Below are 22824 nucleotides of genomic sequence, written 5' to 3' on the forward strand. Positions count from 1 at the left end.
TGTGACGAACATTGCCAACTATTCAGTGGACCTTATACCAAAATATTTCTTTCGCAAAAGAGCACAAATGTAAATTACATTAATCTTACATCTAAATACATTAAATTAATAATTATCTCTAACCTAATTACGCACATCCCGATGCAAAAGTACCTACCCGTGCTCTTGCCGCATTACCGTGTTGAACCGTGATGACCTTTGCATCAGGAAGGTCCTACAGAGAGGATTCAGACCCCTCTTTCTCATGAGTCTTCCCACTTCCCCAAAAATACCATGGCCTCCGTACACCAGAACCCGCGCTGTAAGGCATCCATGCCCAAGGTTCGCTTCACACAAAGTGTAATTAGGCGTGCACTTTTTGCCCACAATATATAATGTCAACAAGTCCAATGGGCCTGGTGGTATACCAGCTATTGTGCTGAAAACGTGCGCTTCTAACCTAAACCTGGTTTTAACGCGCCTATCTTCGCTTTCATACTGCTCAGGTAAATGGCCGTCATCCTGGAAGTCTGATTGAGTCCATCTAATCGCAAAGAAGGGTGTGATCGCACAAACCCTACACACTATCGACCCATTGAGGCCCAGATGAGAGAACCCCTCTTCTCTCCAAGGTAATGGAGTAAGTGGTTAATAACCAGCTCTTAGCGTACCTGAAGAGCACCAGCTTATAGTGACCGGCAATACGGCTTCCGCCATAGTCGTGGCGCTGGTGATCTTCTGGTATAGTTGACTCATAGTTGGACCACCGCCATTGAGAACAAGGGAGAAGCCCTGGCAGTTAGCCTGGATATCGCTACCAGGTTTTTGATAGAGTTTAGCATAAGACGCATCTTCCAAAGCTCCCCTCGTACGGGCTCCCAGAAGGGCTTTGCACGTGGGTCGCCAGCTTTTTACCTGGGCGAAGCGTTTCAGTTTTCATCGACGATCAGAAATCCGGCCGATTAACGGAGGGGTACCCCAAGGATCTATCCTATCACCGAACCTGTTCATCCTTCATATCAATGATGTGCTAGTAACTAGATAATGATCTATTATTATTCGGATGACAGCACAGGTGATAGCCAGTACATAGGTAGTGCAAATGCCTATCGTGAACAGGTTTCCGAATGCAGAATGCAACTTGTGTCTCAAATCGAGGCCTCTCTTGAGCAGGTATCTGAGTGGGGTAAACATGATCTCGTCGAGTTGAACCCCAGTAAGAAGTTTTGCATATTTTCCGCATATAAAACCGTATTTGACATAACATAGCGCCTAAATTCTAGGACATTCCCTTACCGTCTCCAAGAGTATACTGGGATATTTGGTGTCAACATTACGAAGGAAGTCTAGTTTCGGGGTCACAAAGTACACAAAGGGCACACAAAGTGTAAACAATACTTTTATGTTCATTTTCTATGAATAAATTTGTATGTTTCTTAAAATTTACATAGTAGATTACTTCGCACTTTTTATTCTTGATTAGCTGGCAGTGTTCGCCACACCGAACATAATTTTCCTGAAAAACTGAAAGATTATGATTTTTTTCATTATTTTTTCGGGGCTCCTTATGACCCGCAAAAATAGTATTCAACCCAAAAAAACGGCATTTTTAATGTTTCTATGTCTGCCAAATTAAGGGTTAAGGTCTAGCGTCCCACCATGAGTTGCCATACTGCTGTTAGCACTATTGCTGTTTCTTTTTATTCTGCTTTGTGTTCTACGTTTAATGTAAATCAAATGTATGTCTAAATAACAGTTCAAAAGGACACAATATTTCTTACCTCTGAATATGATGGACACATCTAATAAATCAGGGGGTCACTGAATAGTCTGGACCTCCAGACCTATTTCATGCAGTTATAGACCATCAAACAGTATTGTTTAGGTACCGTTACATTGATATTAGTGTCTATCTATGCTTTGAAAACTAAAATACAACAATAATGTAACCAGTAAATAACCTCACCACAAAATTAAAATTTTTAAAAACCCCCGACCGCGACATAGTGGTTCGATTGTTATGAAACGTGGCTAAGAACACTTCCGACTAACTCAGCTTTCAAACAAAAAGAATGAAATCTAAATCGGTTCATCCGTTCGGGAGCTACGATGCCACAGACAGACAAACAGACAGACAGACACACACACAGACAGACACACACACAGACAGACACGTCAAACTCATAACACCCCATCGTTTTTGCGTCAGGGGTTAAGAACGATAATTAAAGAAACCAAGTATCTAAGCAGGAAAATAAAATATTATCAGGGGCGGCTCACTCCGCGATTGTGTCGCCGCGCTACAAGTACATGCTGGCGGCCGCGAGTTCGCGGCCTAATCAGGGGTGGCGCGCGTTCTCACGGAACGCACGTTCGCACTTTCTATTGTTACTTTACATCGCGAGTTTTTTTAAGGTTCATATGCGATGTCCACGTGTGGAATGGCTAATAATGCTTAGTTAAATAGACATCATGAATAAAATAGGACAATCTTACACGGATCTTATTGATTAAGTCCCACGGAAAAGTTCAATAAGGCTTGTGATGCTGAAGGCTTAAACAAAAATATATAAATACTGTAGGTATATATACCTAGAAAGTACCCAAAACTTGAATATATAGTATAACATTTTATCTGAGAATTAATTCATTTTAATCCATAGGCAACCCTATCATCCGACGCTGCGCACGACGCTGCGCACGTGCGGCTCGTTTCTTTGTTAGAATTTTGTAGGCATTTAAAAAGGCGGCATTTCGTGAACATCAAAGCAGTGGGCCTTCTGTACTTGTACTATTATATATTCTGTGATATTATCAAAATATAGTAACAAAAATCATACAAAGCAGTAATATGTACATATTTAATAACAATTTATTTTACGAATTGATAAAAAATGAACTGTTTTTGACAGTGACGTTACATTATATTACTCAAGTACCTATCTGAGGTACAATATAGGAATCTGTTTTGCTTCTTATCAAATGTGTCGCTTAACTTCAAAACTGGGTAAATCCATTCAGCTATAAGGTTGATTATCTTTTAGATCATATTATATTTTTTTATATATTCAACCTTTGCCCAGCAGTGGGACACAAAAGAGGCTAATTAAAAAAAAAAAAAAAATTCAACCTTAAAGCAGAATGGATTTACCCAGGTTTGAAGTTAAGCGACACAAATATGCTACTGTATGTGATAAATCGCTCAACATACTTTTGTAATGGAAATAATGGTGCATGTATTAGGTAATATAGCTTCTTCTTCCTCCTACCCTTATGCCACGTTATGTGTGGTCGTTACAACATGTCTTCCTCTTCCATTCTCTTCTATCTTTCGTCATCTCAACACTCACATCTTTCTTCCTCATATCCTCTTTCACACAATCCATCCATCGTTGCTTGGGTTTACCCCTCCCTCTCCTTCCATCAACCTTCACCTCCAACATTCTTTATACCAGCAATTCCCGTCAACTTTGTACAAAAATTAAGGGAAAAATTAAATTTGTTTTTATTAATTCCTATTTTGTTACCAAGATTTTGTTGATGAATTGAGATTTTATTAAGTTTTATTTCGTCATTAAGGTTCTCTAGTATCTATATTTTCTTAATTATAACAATTATCCTGTATATATCTTACGAAAGTCGAATTATATTACTAAATGTTGGTAACAGAATAGGATCAATTAAAATTTGCTGACGTGGCATTGTACAAAGTTGACGGGAATTGCTGATACCGGTCATGTAGTTTGAACGAAAAGTTTGTTGCGGATGCTATTTTGTACCTACGCGTTTGATGAAGCCTGTGCTGTGGATTTGGATGATGGTTTGTATGTTTTGGATATGAAATAAATTATTGTTCCTTTTATACTGATAACATTAAATACAAGGACGCTGAAAAACTTAATAATCCAAATTATTTTCTATAGTTTACTGCCTAAGTCATACAGGCAGTATATTTGTGGGGCCATTTCTTTCTGCTGATTGTGTATCTTGTGTTTTGATACAGTCAATGCAATTATATTTTACTGTTTGAAGGCCTCAAAAATATCTGATATAGTTTTCTTTGTGGAGCAGTACAAGCATGTCACATATTTTGTGATCTTCGAAGAGTAACATATTTTTGCTGGTGAAAATAAGTCCAATATATTTAGTCAAAAAGCAGTGTCCTGTATAAGGTTTTACTAAAATTAGTACATGGGCATTTTTAATTTTGAGGGTTTACTGGTGAAACCCGATAAATTGAAATAATTTGTCCTTGAAATAACAACATTGTGGAAATTGCACATAGTTCGAATTTCAAAAACCAGTTTGCTCAACTTATTGGGTTTCACCAGTAAACCCTTGATTGGGACCCCCCCAATTAGTGTAAGTTGTTAACAAAAATTAACTCACAGTCAGTTTGGTGACGATAATTGCCTGAAAATGCCCAGATATCTATTTAACATGATACCAAATATGCTTTTAAACAGATCCCTACTATGTTTCTGACTACTTGTTATTAAATGATTATAATTTCCATTTTATTTCCTGTTTTTCATTTAACTTTACGATTAACACATCTAGTAAAATTGCTTAAGGAGTGATTTAAAATCAAATTATTAATTTGAAATTATCTATAAGGTTACCCTGATCTTTATGTTTCCTGTTGTCCATCTAAAGGAAACATAACAAGGTATTTGATAGATTTAAACAGATGGTATAATTAATTAATGCTTATAACTGTATAACTAATTAGCAAACTGGAATGCATAACTTACATTAACTGTCATATCATTAAATATACTGTTATTTATTATTAACACTTGTTACAATTACATAAGATATCCCGAAATACGAATTTTTTACGCTATGATGTGCAGAGCTGTAATGCAACATTAATCATTTTAAATTGCCATTATTCCTAGAAATCTGTATATTTATCATACCAGTTGACATCCCTGACACATATTTTAAAGCAGAAGAACAAGCTATACTTAGAGATTTCCAAGTGAACCAACTGGTTAGATTCTAACAACATTCCGATCAGATCTTATGTCAACATTAGGTAATGCTCGGTAAACAGCTGGGCTTATTTGCGCGGCCCGGCTGGGAACCTCAAACACGCACGCGAAAGTTGCGAAAAACTACCCAAAGTACAACAAAAATACCATTTCATAACTCATTTTAAGCATACAAACGCGCGTTTCGAGTAAAGAGCGACGTATAATTAAATTTAAAACGCTCCTAACGTCGCGGCGTCCAGCGATATTGACATTGAGCTTAGAGTTATAAATACCGCGATTACCTGCGTCCCGGTCGAACTGGTTCGGCTTCAGCTGCCCCTGGCCCAGCATCAGGGGCGACAGGATCCGAGGCCACAGCACCGCGAAACACCCCACAACAATCACTAGAACGAACATCGTCTTCCGCGGCCCCAAAACCTCCTCGTTCGCCATTCTGTCGTCGTGTTTTCGTATCGTTTCGTCACGCACGTACACAGCCGGTCGCACTCTACGGGAACATCGTCGTGTGTGATATAAATAAAAAATTTCCTCGACTCGTCCCACGGCCGCCCGAGAAACGAGAAAGCTCGATGACAGCTGTCAAAGCGCCCTCTCCGGGCGGGCGCGGAACGCGAACGGGAGCGATCCGAAATCCTTCTTCGCTAGGGTGCAACCGCGATCTTCGAGAGTAGAACGCCGGTGGATTGAGCTGGCTCGATGTGACACAGCCGTATATCAACGTCAATCAGCTATGCCGACATCTTGCCTTCCCAGCCACCGGCTCGGCTTCTTCTGGTGAAATCGTCGGAGCGGCACAACAGTTCAAATATTGACAGAGCGAATTAGCGTTAGTCGGAGGAGCGTTTGGCGCGGCGGCCGGCGGCGGCGCTCGAGCCGGGCGTCGGAACAATATGGCCGGGCGCGGAGGCGGCACCGGCTAATAACCCGTCCCCACCGCGTCGAGGACTGCATACGCTCAGATGAATACTAATTAGACACTCTTTGTACGTACTTGTCATTATTTAAAAGTGTCCCCTTCTAGAAAAAATGCCTTCGAACACTCTTCAAAGGACCAAAGGGCACTAGAATAACTGCTCATCTTTAAGAATCCTAAATAGTTTGCCTTGACTGATGTGGGCGCGACCTACGCGATGATAGAGTGGGTCAGAGTGTGACCCTGCGGCTGTAAGAGCTTTGCATTAGGTACACCTTTCTTGCTAAACATGAATATTTACGTACAAAGAGCATTTGTTAAAAATTTAAATCGGTTCCGCGTAACGATTATCCAGCCTCCTAGCTTTAAAATAACACGACTGTATATTGAATCATCTGAGTACCTAATGGACCCGTGCATTCGTCAACTAGTTAATGATGTAATTAGTGAAATGGAGCCACAGAACGGCGGCAACGTTTGTTTAAATAGGATGAGATAAGCGCGCTCAGGTTGAAGCTTATCTCGGTTTATTACGGCTCCGATAACAAACACGATACAAAAAACTCACTTCCTCCCAGCTTCCTCTTGTTAATATTATATTATGATTATATTTATATCATGTTATATTGTGAGTGGCAAACAAACAGACGAACCGAATACTTCAGGAATCGCCGTCACCTATGAACACCTGCAATATTAGAGTCCAGAGGTCTTGCGCATTTTGCAAGTCCATTGCCGGCTTTTAAGATAAGGGTAGGCACGTCGAGGTGGTCGGAACCGGAAATACCGCTGATGACTGGTTGACAGTCATTAAAAAGGACAGTTAATTTGACATGAACAATTCAGTCTATTTGAGTCAGTTAATTCAATGTCCTGTTTGATACCTACATTTTCATTCCCTCTTTTTGACTTCTGTATTTTTTCTCATCCTGTTAGAATCCTGTAGAACTCGATACACATAGGCTTGGCCATCAGCGAATACCTGTTTTCGATTATTAAACGTTGTTGTTACTTTTTCACCAACTTAATCTTTCTAAATATATAAAAGAAGACACTGACTGACTGACATAACAACGCACAGCCGAAACCGCTGGTCCTAGAGATTCCAAATTTGGTACGTAGGTTCATTATAAGGTGTAGGGGAGCACTAAGAAAGGATTTTTCAAAATTCACCTCCTAAGGGGGTGAAATGGGGGTCCAAAGTTTGTATGGGAAAACAAGATTAGATTAGTACGCGGGCGAAGCCTCGGAAAAATGCTAGTAATGGATAAACATAGAGTCGGACACAATGGCCTTAGATATAGATACTGCAGAACTTAATCGGAGTGTAAGGGCTCTACCTAGCAAGTTCTAGGCCTAAGTCAAGGCCAAAAGGGCATTAGATTGTCACAGTCAGACATGTGACACAACTTTTACAGGCTTTGACGCAGTGTTCGAAGAAAGGATCTTATACGACTTCTTTACTTTTGCAGATATTGCTGCATCCGAGTAAACTTTATACCTACCTGGGAGGTTACCACATGAAGTACCTACTCGAACCGTTCAGTTTAGGCTGAAAGATAGGGACGGAGCTTTATAACTGGTATAGCTGTGTCCCTTTCTGTCGACCTAAACTGAACGGGTTTAGTACTTCATGGTATCCTACCTGTTAGCAGAACATTGTCAAACACGATATATGCTCGAATGTATGTAAGAACTAAAACACAGCCTTTACAGTCTTTGACACGTTCAGTGTTCGATGAAATCATCTTCGCTTTTTGCAAATAGTGTCTGAAATTAAAATTCTCTTGACTTTCCAAAGGTTTTTAGCAGACTACTTATACTTGGGCAATTACATACATACAATCACGCCTGTATCCCATAAAGAGGTAGGCAGAGCACATGAAACTACCAGAGCTTCAGTGCCACTCTTGGCACTTGGGCAATTATACCTACGAGTATAAGTCAAAAATACCCCAAGCCATATTAGGCGTTATGACAGCCAATCCAAATTTCGAATGAAACCGCGGAAGTCACATGCACAAACCACCTAGAATTTTAAACAACTAAAATTAATAAGCGGAAAGCAGCCAGGACATCCTTTCCCTTTATGGATCAGTGTCTCCAACGCATCCAGACAGCTTATAACTCCGTTTGTGGGTCCAATATGGCGGCCGGGGCCATTTTGTAAGGAGTGCGCGTACGCAGTTTCCTGCCTCGAAAAGAGCTACCTACCCATTGTTTATGGGAGGGGATGTGTGTGATATGCATACTGAGTGGATAGGGCTATCGAATTGTCAACTGTTTAATTTAAATAGATGTTTGAGTTTTTATTTTTAGATGTTTAAGGAATTAGAAAGTATCAATTCGATTTCCTTAAACAAAAATAGGTACATAGAATAATTATAAATTAGCATTTTGCAACTTACTTCGCCGTTCTTGGTAGGTAAGCCCTAAATTTTCCACAACGTTTTTAAACCTTATACACACTTAAACTATTCCATTCTTATTGTTATCTCCATTATCGCTTATTGTCTAAGCTAACGAGTCGATTGCACACCCATAAGGGCATCAATCCACTTTTTCTGCGTAGGCGCAGATGAATGGCGGTGATGCAACAGTGACTCATCCACAAGTGTAGTACGCCCTCTAGCATGATTTAGAAAATATTTGCGATATTTTGTGTGAAACGAATAAATCATGAATTGTATGCGAACCGTATATATGTACAGATTTAAAAATTAAATAAAACACATGGCGTCCTAAAAAGGGCATTGCCTGATATTTATCTTCATTGTGTTATCTCGTTTCTAATTAGACTTGGATCCCATTTGTCAATGTAATCGCAGAAATTGATGTAGGTACTAGTTTCTACAAATGTAACTGCCATCTGGCCTTCCAACTCATCATTCTCTTGTCCTCTTCCCATTATTTGGGGTCGGCGCTGCAGATTTTCCTCCTCCATTCCTCTCTATCAGCCGTCATTTCCAGACTAACACCTGTCACTCTCATATCATTGTTCACCCATTCCATCCATCTTTTCTTAGGCCTTCCACTACCGTTGTCGCCATCCACCTTCATATTTACCACTCGTTTTATAACATTGCTTTCATCCCTCCGCATTACATGCCCATACCATGCTAATCTGGCTTTCCAACTCGGAGGGTAAAATAGGCTTTTCCATGATTTGTTAAGTAATAAGGTTTCCTCAAGATGTTTTCATTCACCTAAAAGAGGGTGGCACTTATTGAATAATATCTTTAAACAATTTAGGTATTTCTATATTAGATTCTACAAGCCTTCATAAACCGACTACCGCCAATGCCTACCTGTTACTATAATACAGAAGCCGCATATTCTCGCGTACCAGCGCGTGCGTCGAATACGACGCGGTTTCGCAATGGCGAAGAAAAGGTTTCGGCAAAGGCGTGATGGGGAAAACTTACGATCGTATTAGATGGCTATTGTATTGACAATAGTGAGCATTCATTCACTCAACCTGCTTCGTAGTACTTCCATGTGTTGGATATTTTATGACAAAATGGAATACCTCAACACGGTCCTGAAAACTACCTTCCCTACCCCTATTTACATAAAATATCTTTTCAGATATCAACAAAATAAAGACGTCATTCTAATGCGAAAACTTTTATCAATTTTTGTATATAATCAATGCGGGATTTAGGGACCCTGCGAATAATTTATAGCGCTATGAATGGCATGCAGTATAGAATTCCATACGTCCCCTAAGTTTATCAGGTCCTCTTCATCTGAAAACGATTGCCAGATTGCCCGGGTCTATACGGGTAAATACTGCGTATTGGACTTAAATCTATAGATAAGCCTTCTTGAGCTTACCGTGGGGCTCAGTCAATCTGTGTAAAAAATGTCCTATAATATTTATTTATTTTAATATTTATTTATTAGGTATTCAGCAGTGGCGGCTGGTGAAAATTTCTGCTAGGCAACACCAAAGCAAAAAGAAACCTACCTTAACATTAGGTACTTTACTAGTAATCAATTTTAGGCAAATCGGTGGGAATCGGCTTGTATGGACCAGCCGCTGCTGGTATTCAGTGACTAGTGTTGAAAAATTATACCTAATATAATTTATCTATATCTCTCCCTTGGCCATATGCTATTTGAATCACCACTTGACGAGACCCATTGTGAAAAACTTCTCATGAGAAGCCAGTAAATAAAATATATCTGTGTCGTAACTGCAAGGCTAGTAGTTTTAGCGGAAACATGTCAACTGGGCACGTTACTCGCTAATCGGAAGGTCACGAACACAGGGGCTCCAGCTCTTCATACGAATGATTGACAGGCAGGGAGTTGTTATAGTATACCTATTATATAAGTATAGTAGTAGGAGTAGAATTCCTTGCCGTTGGCTATATTTCCGAGCTCATATAACCCGGAAAACTTCAAATCAAGAGTGAACAGGCATCTTCTGGGCGAGCTCACTCCATCGTAGGCCACGTCTTTGCCTTTGGCTAGTCTGTTGCTAAAAGTAAGCCCATTTATAATAATAATAAAAAGCCCAATTTCAATCCTAGCCCACTGTAAAGCCTTTTCACAATAAACTTCGAAGTGAGTTCTATGACAAATACTTACTTACCTACCCGGTGTAAATTATTTAGACAGGATTTTAGAGTGGATAAGAATTCCAATTGGTTGAACGTACCTGTCACAATTTCGTTTTCTTTCAACCCCTTTTTGCAAAGAGTGGCACTGAAACTTAGTTCATGTGCTCTGCCTACCCTTTTATGGGATACAGGCGTGATTGTATGGCACGCCACAGACAGTCTTAAAAATTCATAATCTTAAAAAATATTAGTATGCAACCTGTCAGTTCAATCTGAAAATTCTGTCCGTTTGAACTGACAGGTTGCATACAAATCTTTTTTTAAGATTATGAATTTTTAAGACTGTCTGTGGCGTGCCTATGTGTTGTATGTGTGAATGTACACTACCTAAAGGCAAAAGACGAAGCTAAGTTGACAATAATTTTGCTAGGGCAGACATTGCACAGTACTCTCCTGACTAACTTCTAAATTATTGACTAACTCTGGAAAGCACAAGCGCCTCCAAAGTCCTATCCTTGTTGGCAAAATGGCAGTATATTAATTATCAATTATTAGTTGTTTAAAATCTGATGACTATTTAATTTTATAAACTACTTACGTAATATTTATATATTTTACTTTATTATATATTTAATACATTCACAGACCTGTTTATATATTATTTAAATAATTGCTATCCACTTCCTTATTTAAATCAAATCACTTTTTTTTTGTTCCTTATATTGACACTGCCTTTAGTTTTCTGAGCTATCTTCTTACTTCCTGGGCTTCACGGAAGACCAGCGCTGTTTTTATTTTTATTATTATTTATTGTTATTAATATACAGTGACAAACTTATGTCTAACACATAGTCCCACAAAACTCTGGAACAGAACGAGTTTGTCTGTGGGATCAACAGTCTCTCAATTACATAAACAATTAACTTAAAGAAAAATCATTAAACTTCTTAAATAATAGATAATATAAATTATTGTAATATATATAGGAAATGTTTTTTTAGCATAGTTTTAAATTTGTTTGGGTGCTTTTCACTTCGGATGGCTTCAGGTAAGCTATTGAGCAGATATGGAATACGCTTTTTTAGCGATCTGTCACCAAAATAATTATGAATTCTAGGCACAGATAGCTTACCTGTAGCCACCGACTTAGTGTAATAGCTGTGCCCTATAGGATGTATTGGCGCATTAGAAGAGTTAGGGGGTTTTGCACTAGACAGCCATGGTTATTGACTGCGAGCAGGTATTTATGTTTAAGGCTGACTGGTAATATTTTACATATTTTGAAAAGTAACCTATAGTTTCCTTTACATTTTGCTTTGGTTTTATTGTTAACTAGTAATTTTAAAAATCGAATTTTAATGTTTTCCAATTTATCTATGTTAGTCTTGGTGGTTAATCCATAACTGTCTAGTGCATAACTCAATATGGAATCTACCAGTGACATGTAAAGACATCTCAAAGTGCCTATTGGAACTCTAAATTTTAAATGGAAGAATTTACCAAGTAAAACTCTGAGTTTGTCATAGATAAAGTTTACATGTAGCGACCAGGATAAATGTTCGTCTATTTGCATTCCTAGGTAAGTAACACATTTAACTTTCTCTATAGGTCTGCAGGTACAATTATTCATATTTTGGTGATTTCTGTAGCATTATATGCTGGAGCATATGCTGAGTGGAGTCCTTTTGTGGCCTCTATCTGCAGCATCAGCACCTTTTGTTGTATTTAATAATAAGCAATATAGTTTTAAGTATTTAGTTCCTAAGATCTCTTTTTTTTCTTTCTTTTTTAATGTATGTGATGCTGTATGATGGTTTCTGCAATAAACGTTTTTCTATTCTATTCTAATATACATATACTGACGCCTGTATTCCCAAATGGGGTAAGCACAGAACAGAGTAAATGAAACTGCTCGAGTTTCAGTGCCACTTTTAGCAATTAAGGGGTGGAAATAAAATGCAATTTCATTTTATAACAGGTTACAGGTTGCCAGTCCATCACTGCCATTACAATGAACGGGACTCAAAGGTTCTGGCAGATGGCGCCACCGCCACCCTATTAGTCCATACGTAACAGCGAGAAGATGATGTTTTTTTTTCTCTCTCACATATGAATGACAATGACATGCCTAGACACTTGCACAGGCGCCGTCTGGCGGGATAAAATGTCAAGTGTGCCTCCTCATTGAGCCCTTCAGTTAACTTCCATGACATCCACGGGACAAAAGAGGACGATGAATTTCTTAACCAATTACCACACAGGAACCACTTATTTATTGTTTCATAATTAAATTTACGTCTCATCCAACACAGTGCATCCATTTAGGTAGTAAAACTACCCCTATATGAACAAGAAACCATTGTCGAGCTGATGATCAATATCGCAGTCCATATTGAAAAACTTCTATGGCCCGTCACCATATTGAAAAAAATATTATTATGCAAACCGCGTTTCCCGCCAAAGTACCGCGCCCAACAGAATAGAAGGAATCATGGCGATGGAATTTTATGTTCGGCCAGTGACCAGTTAAAATGAAAGACTGCCCATAACCGACCGGTCACCGGATCAGTCCAGATGGTTTGACGACCGGTCTGGCCTAGTTGGTACTACCAACTTGGTACTGACTCTGCCTACTAAGCTGATGGTCCTGTGTTCTAATTTTGATAAGACCATATATTTGTATTTTTCCTAATTGGAAGGTCAAATGTCACTTTCGTAAAACTAGTATCTACATCAAATACTGGCAGTAGTTGCTCAAGCGAAAGCGAACTTCAGCACGCTCTTATGAGCCACGGTAAAATGCCGGGACAACGCAACGATTAAGTCGTGGCGCCATTTGTAATCGTGACAAGTCAATCGTCATTGTAGTTTGGAAATTGACAATCCTAATCATATACCTGTCTCTGGTTCAACCAATGTATGATATACGATGAATAAATAATTAGTTACTAAGAAAGACAGTCTTAAATGCTTACTGCCCATTGTTTTATTTCTAAATAATACGGTTGTTTTGCTAGTTTGGAAAGTTTTCTATTGACCTAACCACTTTTTGTAGGTTAGCTAAACGTATAATAACGAATCTGCAGTATGTGCATAATATAATAAAGAGCAATATCGTAATATTTAGTGATAATAGTATATGCTACATAGTAGGTACATGTAGTGCGAAATGTTTTTCCTATATCACGGAAACTCACGGAACGAACGTGTCATGATATTTCAGTCAGGCACAGTACAAGAAGTACTTTGGCCGAGCTAGCACGACAAATACGAACGTGAACCGAAAAAATACGATGGGAAACCATTGTGCATTATATCTGTAGGCACCTACCCACTATAACTAAAAGCTGTACATAAAAAAAAAACAAGTCGTCATAATTGTATGGAATAATCGCGTTCTCAAACACGCATTACAGATGTTGGAATAAAGACCGCCAAGCTGAAATGGGACTGGGCAGGTCATGTCTGCCGTATGCACCCACAGAGGTGTGGGCTAAAAAAATATTTATTTTTTCCCAAGGACACCTGAAATTCCAGAGTAGTTAAAAGTGCGGTGCCGGCTTTTGAAATAGGAACGCTCTTTTCTTGAATGTTTTATATAATATTTAAAAGGTAAAACTTTCCAAAACCATGTTTCGGTGCTTGCATTAATTTGAGTATATTGGAAAAACGCCACTGTAATCCATTCAACAAGAAGCAAATGTCGTTACTTATCATATACATAAGAAAACCTAATACAAACCTTATGATGTTTGTAGTAAGGTCAACTGTTTAATAAAATTTATTGTTTAACTATATGAAGAAATAATGTTTCTAGTTTGTTACAGTAAACGTCAATGTCACTGTCATATCAATACATTGCACTACTTGTTATGTTTAGGATTATCCAATTTTAATTGTTTAAATTTTCTAAGACACTACCATGACTTCGCAGGGGAGGAGTGATTTCACAAGCTTGCACATAATATTTATAATAAGCGGTGGTGTGCTGACAGTTATCATTTTGTTCATATTCGCAAAACGACAAATTACGAGATTTGCGTTGAGGTCTCGGAGAGGACCTCACGTTCCTATTGGTACTGATGCTAAAAAGGTAAATCAAATAGCTGTCTTTCAACTACTGTATCCTCATATCTTCCTCGTTTTTCTAATAAAAACCTTATGGTGTTGAAATAATTTATAATATAGTGTTGAAATTTGGTATTAAAATAGGTAATTATTTAGGTAATATAATTTTAAGTAATATAATATAAGTCCTTAATAGGCATATGATTTTAGGAATTGCACGCAGGCGGAGCGTGAGTTGTAGAAAAATCGTTCAGGGAATAATGAAATTTCTTGTACCGTACTTAACTTTTTTACATCTATTTACATATTTTTTACATTGCGAGTGTGATGAAAAACATTGTGTGTAACTCTGGAAGTATGAAATGACTAACTCGAGTCTATAAAGCCGTTGCGATTTAACTTACTCTTGTTAGTAATATTCAACTTCCTCTCCTTGTTGCACAATGTACTATTAATTGGGTCTACAGTAAATAAATACTATGAAGTCCTTTTAAATTACTGAAACACTCTAGTATGCAGATTATTATCCCAAGAACCAGGGCCGGATTAAGGGTAGAGCGAGTGGAGCGGCCGCTCTAGGCGCCGAATGGTAAGGGGGGCGCCAAAATCGTCATTACGTGGGCGCACACATAGCCTAAATTGGTGAGAGGACCCAGGATCGAATTTTATTTAGTTGTTTAAAGTCTAGATTTGTGATTCTGATTATCTGAAAAGTTGCACCACAATGCCAAAATGTACAACATTCATAAGGTGAGAGCTGTTGCTAGGGCGTCGTGAAAGATGAATCTAATAGCTCTTGACGAACCACATTGTTGCGAGGCCGAGCGACAAAGACAAAGTTACGTCGCTATCCAAATGACATGACCGACAATCCAAAGCGGAGTCCCTCTTAAAGCCAGAGGCGCAAAAAGTCTCAGAGACGCGCAATTTAGTATGAATCAAAGGAGCGTAAGCGTGATGATGAACGAACTTTTAATCACTAGGAAACCGACACATGGCAAACCACCGATGCCCATTATGGCATCCCGACGCTGACTACCGAGTTACTGTGGCCTAATTAACTCTAACGCCGTGGCTTGCGTGGGCGACGGTCGCGCGATGATCGTGCGACGGCGATGCGACGCATACGAAATCAAACCTTATCGACATGGAAGTATGAGACGCGACGGCGACGGTCGCGCGACCGTCGCCCACACAAGCCACGGCGTTAGTGTTATAAAATTAAACTGATGACGAGATAAAAGGCCTAGAAGTCGGGAACGTAAGCACACTGAAGTCTAAATTCCCCAAAATATGCCAAAGGCCGAACAAGTTCACATGTTAAGCGCTGTTTGCTAGGTAAAGCTTACTATACGGTAAATGATTTTATAGATGATAAAAATGCCTTTAAGCCAGTAGCTTGATTATGGTAGCAGAAGTTTGTAATACAACCGTACTAGTATCCAGTAAAAATGACACAGCGTAATTTTTCTCATGTGATTGTATTGTATCATTAGTTATGTTAGTAGGACGCTTAGAGACCTTATACACCTCTAAGATTTTTGTTTTCATTATATAGCGTAGTAATATAAAATTTATTTAAAGTATGATAGTACACTGACCCTTAGAGACCTTTACATCTCTAAGTCACGTTGAGCATGTAATTAGTTATGTATAGCTATACTAGGCATTGTTGCCCTCTTTAATGTCACCTACAAGCTTAATGTCGTGTTTCACTGTGTCGATTTTTCTTTTGTCAATTTGCTGTTAGCTTGAACATGTCATGCTCGCTTAAAAGTCTTTGCTTACGGTGGCGTGTTGATCGGGTCGCCACCTTCCCGAATGGAGGTTGAGGGAGGCGATGGCTGAGATATGCGTCATACTCGTGAACGGGTGCTGTTTGTGGAGACTGGTCTGTTCAAGCTTACCTGGGCCACATGTTTTGTTAGATTATTTAACTTTACTTTTGAGCGGATTGCGAGACACTACATTCGGTTCTTGTAAGAATTAAACTTAAGTAAGTAATGTCTTAAGGATGACACTAGAGACCATCACGTTGTCGTTTAATTTAGTTAATTTTAGCTTTTGGACACTTAGAGACTTTATACATCTCTGAGATTTTGATTATATTTTATTTTAAAATAGATTCCTTACTTTAATGACCTTGTTGTCGTTTGATTAAGTTAATGTTAGTTTTTTGGACACTTAGAGACCTTATACATCTCTGAGATTTTGATTATATTTTTAAACTTAATTTGTAACCTTGATTGGCCCTTTTTTGTAAACTTGATTTGTTCTTTAATGATTGACAACTAGAGACTTGTACATCTCTTGAAATGTGTAATTTAGCTGTTCATTTTCTGTATTTTTTTTGTATTATTTGACAAAGGTTTTTACTTTTAAATATTTTAATTTTATAAAATTTGACTCTTGGAGACGCTATACATCTCCATGGATTATTTGATTAAGTATAATATTTTTACTTGTAATATTCCGTCTTTTACAACTATTGAAGTATTATAGATTTCTTTTATCTTTGTATTTGTTTGCACTTTCTTTATGTATTGATTATAGTTAGTAATAATATGACATTTAGAGACTTTATACATCTCTAATTCTATATCAGTGTATAGCTACTTTGCTTATGATTAATATTTTTAGTTAATATTTCTATTAATTTCATTTGTTTAACTTTAATGAATACTCTGTAATGTTGACATGTAAAAGTGCCCCCGTGGCCTATTTGCTGAATAAATGATTTTGTATTTTGTATTTGTATTTTGTACAACATGAGAGCATAATTAACCTATTTAATTCCAAGCTCTGCAGTTTTGCAGTTGAAGTCGAACATCTCGAATTTCCAATGTCTGTCCAAGTTGGCCTTTGCCGCGATTTGCTTTTGTCTCCCATGTCTTGCATTGGCCCTGAAATGAAGCTCAATTCCGACTGTTATCAGTTTCGCAGGAAAGCTTTAGCCTCGCATAGGTACGTGTACCTATGAAAGACAGGGGCTGATGTAGACCCCCCCATCAATTATAGGAAAAAATTTCGCGCTCGCTTCGCTCGCGTTAATATAGCTATTTTAATTAATTAAATGTTTGTGAGGTGTCAGACGGACAAAGCAAATCTATAACAATGGCGCTTTGGGTTTGGACCCCAAAAAGGTTTAAACAAGGGGGCGCCAAAACTGTATCTCGCTCTACCCTGATCAAGTGCGCGGGCCGGCGCTGCCAAGAACTATATGTTATCATATTATAATGTTCTTTTTTAGTGTTTGAAGAAGGAGATCGAGCGTCGCATAGAAGCCGTCCCCCGCATCATGCATGAGCCCCGGCTGATCAGTTCGGAGCCCTCCCACTACATCCTGGAGCCCCAACAGCCATACCACTACCGATTCAAAGCCGTGGATGATGTCAAAACATTAGGTAAAGTCATGAATGATTCATACAGGTCAAAGAGGATCTAGTGTTATAGTGAGTTACTGTCAAAGTGAAATGTGTAATCACTAATCACAGTGTATATACTGCCATCTCTCTCTGTTCCATTTGTGCCCAAAAATCTATTAAGACCGCGAAAGCACAACCTTTTAGCAGCCCTAATTACACGAACTGTAGCGCATCGAAATTCACCAGCTGTGCGGGCTCTAAATCAGTTGAACTCGTTTCTGTCATGGGCTCCAGAATGTGATGTGTTTGCAAGTAGATGGATGATTGTGTATCAAATGTGTCTGCGGTATTCTGAGGTGATGGACGAAAGGTGATCGTATTTTATATATGTTTGTTTCTTTTGTTAATCACCTAATAATATCTAAACTGAATTGTACAGTGCTTTGAATAAATCTCTTGACACAGGCTTGAAACTTTTGAGTTTTGACAATTTGGCCCGTATTCTTAGCTTGATATGTTTTAAAATGTCAAATATTAATATTAGCTCCATCTAGCTGAGCATACCCCAAAGGTGTAATGCCATATCATATTACTCTAATTGGTGAACTGAAAAAATGACTTGTATATATAGATTAAGATCATCATTTGCATGTCACTTTGTGACGAGGTAGTTGATACTTTTATATAAAAATATGTAAACCTGCATGCACACTATCTTATGCAAATAAATGAATTATGCCATCTAGGCCACCATACCTTTTTCTGTATGTACTGAGGTAAGTTTTTTTCTTAGACTTTGATACAGGTGTAATTGAATTCAGGCAAGGTTCAAGCAAGCCTGTCATTGCCCCTGGTTCCCATGGACTGTGTAAAAGCATTTCCCCAACAAAATAAAAAAGAAAACAAGCTTTAGCAGTCGTAATTTTAGCACTAAACGGGACTTAATCACGTATACACGTATATTTATACATATGTTCATGGTCCCGTTTAGTTCTAAAATGATGAGTGCAAATTGTGTTATATCAATAAGCTTTAGCAGTGTTGTTTGCATGGATCATTATCTGTTTCTCTTGTGCTTTGCACTGTGAGCAAGTTCATAAAAGCATATGAATGGGAATTGTATAAATGCACCCCGCACATTGGGTGGCCTGTGGCCTCGTACAGGCGTGTTCAGTTTGTATACTTTGTATCGACACACAGAAACAAATTAAAAATACAATATCATATTCAGTTTCTTTTTTTTTTTTTTAAAAGATATTCAGATATTTGTTTGTGTAACTGTAATCTATGTAGAAGTAACTGATCGCAAGAGCTCATCAATCTTTAATTTTGTTTAATAACTTGTTGCATAATTTTCAGAGGAGGAGATAGCCCGTCAAGACCCCTGCCTCCGGCGGCATCCCCGCGAGTCTCTCCGGGGCTTCCTTCTGTCCTCGCTAGCGGCCCCGTTGGACGGCCGCGGGCAGAAGTTGGTGCACCAGTTCTGCGATACGTACGAATTTGCCCGCCATCACCCCGGGGAGTTTGGGGATGATGAGTACAGGGCGTACTCTCGGCTGCTGCTCAAGTTGCTTGATGCGTTAGTATCATTTTCATTCTATTGTTTAGACGTGAAACTGGTGAAACGTTAGATGAAAGTCTTTAAAAACCCCATTGAATTTACTATGTATTGTAAGTAAGGGGATGGACTGAAAATCGGCGCTGCACAGTCAATTTGTAATAAAATGGTTAAGCCTGTTCTTTTTGACATGCGTGCAAATGGTTTATCTTATATTTAATGTATTTGTGTAAATGTTCAATTTGTGGAATGCTTTCTTATTCTTAAGTAATTTGTTATTACCAGTGCCCGCCTCCTGAAAAGCGTGGGCACGGGCGCGTGTCGCTCGTCGCCGCGCTGCAGCCCCGTGCGCCGCGCGCGCCTGCTCGAGCCGAAACGCCAGGCCGCGCCCAGGCAGCTTAACAACCAGTACACCGCTCTAGAGGTAAAAAACACCGCTATAGAAGTAGGATACACCACTCTAAAGGTATAATACACCGGTCTGGAGGTATGGTACACTCGAACCGCGGCGCACGACTGCGCCAAGACAGCTTAACAACCAATACACCGCGCAAGAAGGATGATACACCGCTATAGAGGTTGATACACTATTGTAGAGGTAGAAAAAGCGTGGGTTGCGGTGCGTGTCGCTCGTCGCCGCGTCGTAGCCCAGTGCGCCGCGCGCGCCTGCTCGAGCCGAGACGCCAGGCCGCACCCAAGCAGCTCAACAGCCAGTACACCGCTCTAGAGGTAGGAAACACCGCTTTAGAGGTAACACACTGCTCTAGAGGTATGATTCACTTGAGCCGGAACGCCAAGGCCAGCCAAGATAGTCCAACAACTAGTACACCGCTCTAGAGGTACGATACACCGCTCTAGAGGTATGATACACCGCTCTAGAGGTAACACACTGCTCTAGATACACTCGAGTCATAGCGCACGGCCGCGCCGAGGCAGCTCCACAACTAGTACACCGCTTTATAGGTATGATACACCGCTGTAGAGGTATGATTCACTTGAGCCGCAACGCCAAAGCCCGCCGAGAAAGCTCAACAACTAGTACACCGCGCTAGAGGTATGATACACCGCTCTAGAGGTAGGATACACCGCTATAGAGGTTGATACACTATTGTAGAGGTAGAAAAAGCGTAGGTAGCGGCGCTTGTCGCTCGTCGCCGCGCTGTAGCCCCGTGCGCCACACGGCGCCTGCTCGAACCGAGACGCAATGCCGCACAGAGGCAGCTCAACAACCAGTACACCACTCTGGAGGAAGGAAACACCGCTCTAGAGGTATGATACAATATTGTAGAGGTAGAAAAAGCGTGGGTAGAGGCGCGTGTTGCTCGTCGCCGCGCCGTAGCCCCGTGCGCCGCGCGCGTCTTTCTGAGCCAAGACGCCAGGCCGCACCCAAGCAGCTCAACAACTAGTACACCGCTCCAGAGATATGCTGTATAACAGACCACTAAACCAGATCGACTTAGTCCCACGGTAAGTTCAACAAGGCTTGTGTTGTGTTGTGGGTACTTTGATAACAACACTAACTAGTATCTAGAGGTATAATACACTGTTGTAGAGGTATATACAACACACTAAACGTATGGCGCTAGAGGTATACACTGCTGTAGATGTAAGATACACCGCTCTAGAGGTATGATATACATACGATTCGTACAATAAACCGCTATCAAACTTTGATTTTGTTGGAAGTTTATATTCTGTACGGTTGGTTGTACTTACTCATCATCCTCCTTGCGTTATCCCGGCATTTGCCACGGCTCATGGGAGCCTGGGGTCCGCTTTGACAACTAATCCCAAGATTTGGCGTAGGCACTAGTTTTACGAAAGCGATTGCCATCTGACCTTCCAACCCGAAGGGTAACTAGATCTTATTGGAATTAGTCCGGTTTCCTCATGATGTTTTCCTTCACCGAAAAGCGACTGGTGAATATCAAATGACATTTCGCACATAAGTTCTGAGAAACTCATTGGTGCGAGCTGGGATTCGAACCCGGGGTCGCCGGAACGAAAGTCTCACGTACTTACCGCTAGGATACCAGGGCGTTGGTTGCGTACTATGTGAGCTAAATAAGTAAATCAAATGTATCTTTTCAGAACTTGCCAGCGGATACAAAGGTAGAAGAAGACTTGATCCGCGTCCCGGTGAAGAATCTCGCGCCCGCGCCCGCTCCCGCGCCCGCCGATGAAACGGCCGTATGAGGCCACGCCAGCTGGACTTTATAACGCGCTCACTATTTACCAACTTTCATCAAAGGCAAAGACATAACTCCGTATAAACAGATCAAGTCTAAGAAAAAAACGTACCTCAGTACCATACAGAAAAAGGTACGGTGGGCTAGATGGCGTTACACCTTTGGGGTACGCTCAGCTAGATGGCGCTAATATTAATATTTGACATTTTAACACATATCAAGCTAAGAATATGGGCCAAATTGTCAAAACTGAGGTTCAAAAGTTTTAAGCCTGTGTCAGGAGATGGCAGTCTATGCACTGTGATTACACATTTTACTTTGACAGTAACTCTATAATACTCGATCCTCTTTGATCAAAGGGAGACGAGTATACACCCTGTTTTTGACAGCTCAACCACACCTCGGACACTGGCGATCAAATGTATGAAAGAGGCGCGTTCCTACGCACACAGTACCTGCTCCTGTAGGCGAACGAGTACCATGCTTGTATGAAATACGACTAGTAGCGTGGTACAGGCGGTAACTGTGAGGTAACCGAGAGCGGGTGGGCGGCACTTTCAGCGGGAAGCGGGAGGGGCCATACTGCATATGATACTCTTTATTATACTGTGCGTTTCTCCAGAAATAAAAAACCGCCTTCAAAAATAAGCGCGTTACAAAACACGGAGAAACTAAAAAGCAAAAAATAATAAACCTTTGAATTCAGATTTCTTATCGTATTGCAATAATGTAAACATCCAAATTATAAACAAATCAATTATTTTTGCAGTCGGTACCAGACTTGTTCGTCGCCTTGCTATTGCCTGTTTGCCCCACACAACCATACGCAGGCTGGCACCGACTCCAAAAATAATTGATTTGTTTATAATTTGGATGTTTAGATTATTGCAATACGATAAGAAATCTGAATTCAAAGGTTTATTATTTTTTGCTTTTTAGTTTCTCCGTGTTTTGTAACGCGCTTATTTTTGAAGGCGGTTTTATTTTTTGTTAAAAAAGTTTATTTATTTGTTGATTTTTAGTGGTTCCTATTGATATTATATGTATCAGTCCGAATACATGTACACTAGTGAAAGAATTATCCTTTAACTCCTAACCATTGAAGAGTTGACCTTCCATCATCAGCTCAGCCACATAAAATTATTACCATCAGGCGTAAATACTGGTTTACCTTTGAAAAATAC

The 22824-nt window shown here is 39.7% G+C and overlaps 2 protein-coding genes across 6 annotated transcripts in view; one reads left to right on the forward strand and one right to left on the reverse strand.

Annotated features, from left to right (window-relative positions):
- LOC125234695 (proline-, glutamic acid- and leucine-rich protein 1) overlaps window positions 1–5776 on the reverse strand; it is a 53871-nt gene extending 48095 nt beyond the window's left edge. The window contains exon 1 of one of the 5 annotated variants that reach the window (XM_048141051.1): window positions 5261–5776. In XM_048141051.1, coding sequence (XP_047997008.1) covers window positions 5261–5411 — 151 coding nt within the window. In that variant the 5' untranslated portion in view covers window positions 5412–5776. The remainder of the gene's footprint in view (window positions 1–5260) is intronic. The other 4 variants (XM_048141046.1, XM_048141050.1, XM_048141047.1 and 1 more) reach the window with 4 other exon arrangements.
- An 8550-nt stretch (window positions 5777–14326) lies between these two features.
- On the forward strand, window positions 14327–21856 carry LOC125234712 (protein C1orf43 homolog). Its single transcript, XM_048141075.1, has 5 exons — window positions 14327–14553; window positions 17779–17932; window positions 19253–19472; window positions 19737–19875; window positions 21543–21856. The coding sequence occupies exons 1-5, from the start codon at window positions 14383–14385 to the stop codon at window positions 21645–21647; spliced, it is 789 nt and encodes a 262-aa protein (XP_047997032.1). The 5' UTR covers window positions 14327–14382; the 3' UTR covers window positions 21648–21856.
- The last annotated feature ends 968 nt before the right edge of the window (window positions 21857–22824 follow it).

This window comes from Leguminivora glycinivorella, chromosome 16 (assembly GCF_023078275.1).
Source record: "Leguminivora glycinivorella isolate SPB_JAAS2020 chromosome 16, LegGlyc_1.1, whole genome shotgun sequence".
NCBI lineage: Eukaryota > Metazoa > Arthropoda > Insecta > Lepidoptera > Tortricidae > Leguminivora > Leguminivora glycinivorella.

Bases quoted from the DNA above. Each gene is read 5' to 3' on its own strand.
- LOC125234712 (XM_048141075.1), top strand. From the start codon at position 14,383: ATGACTTCGCAGGGGAGGAGTGATTTCACAAGCTTGCACATAATATTT. The intron at 14,554-17,778 runs GTAAATCAAATA...GTTCTTTTTTAG, and splicing joins TTGGTACTGATGCTAAAAAG to TGTTTGAAGAAGGAGATCGA. The intron at 19,473-19,736 runs GTTAGTATCATT...TGTTATTACCAG, and splicing joins CTGCTCAAGTTGCTTGATGC to TGCCCGCCTCCTGAAAAGCG.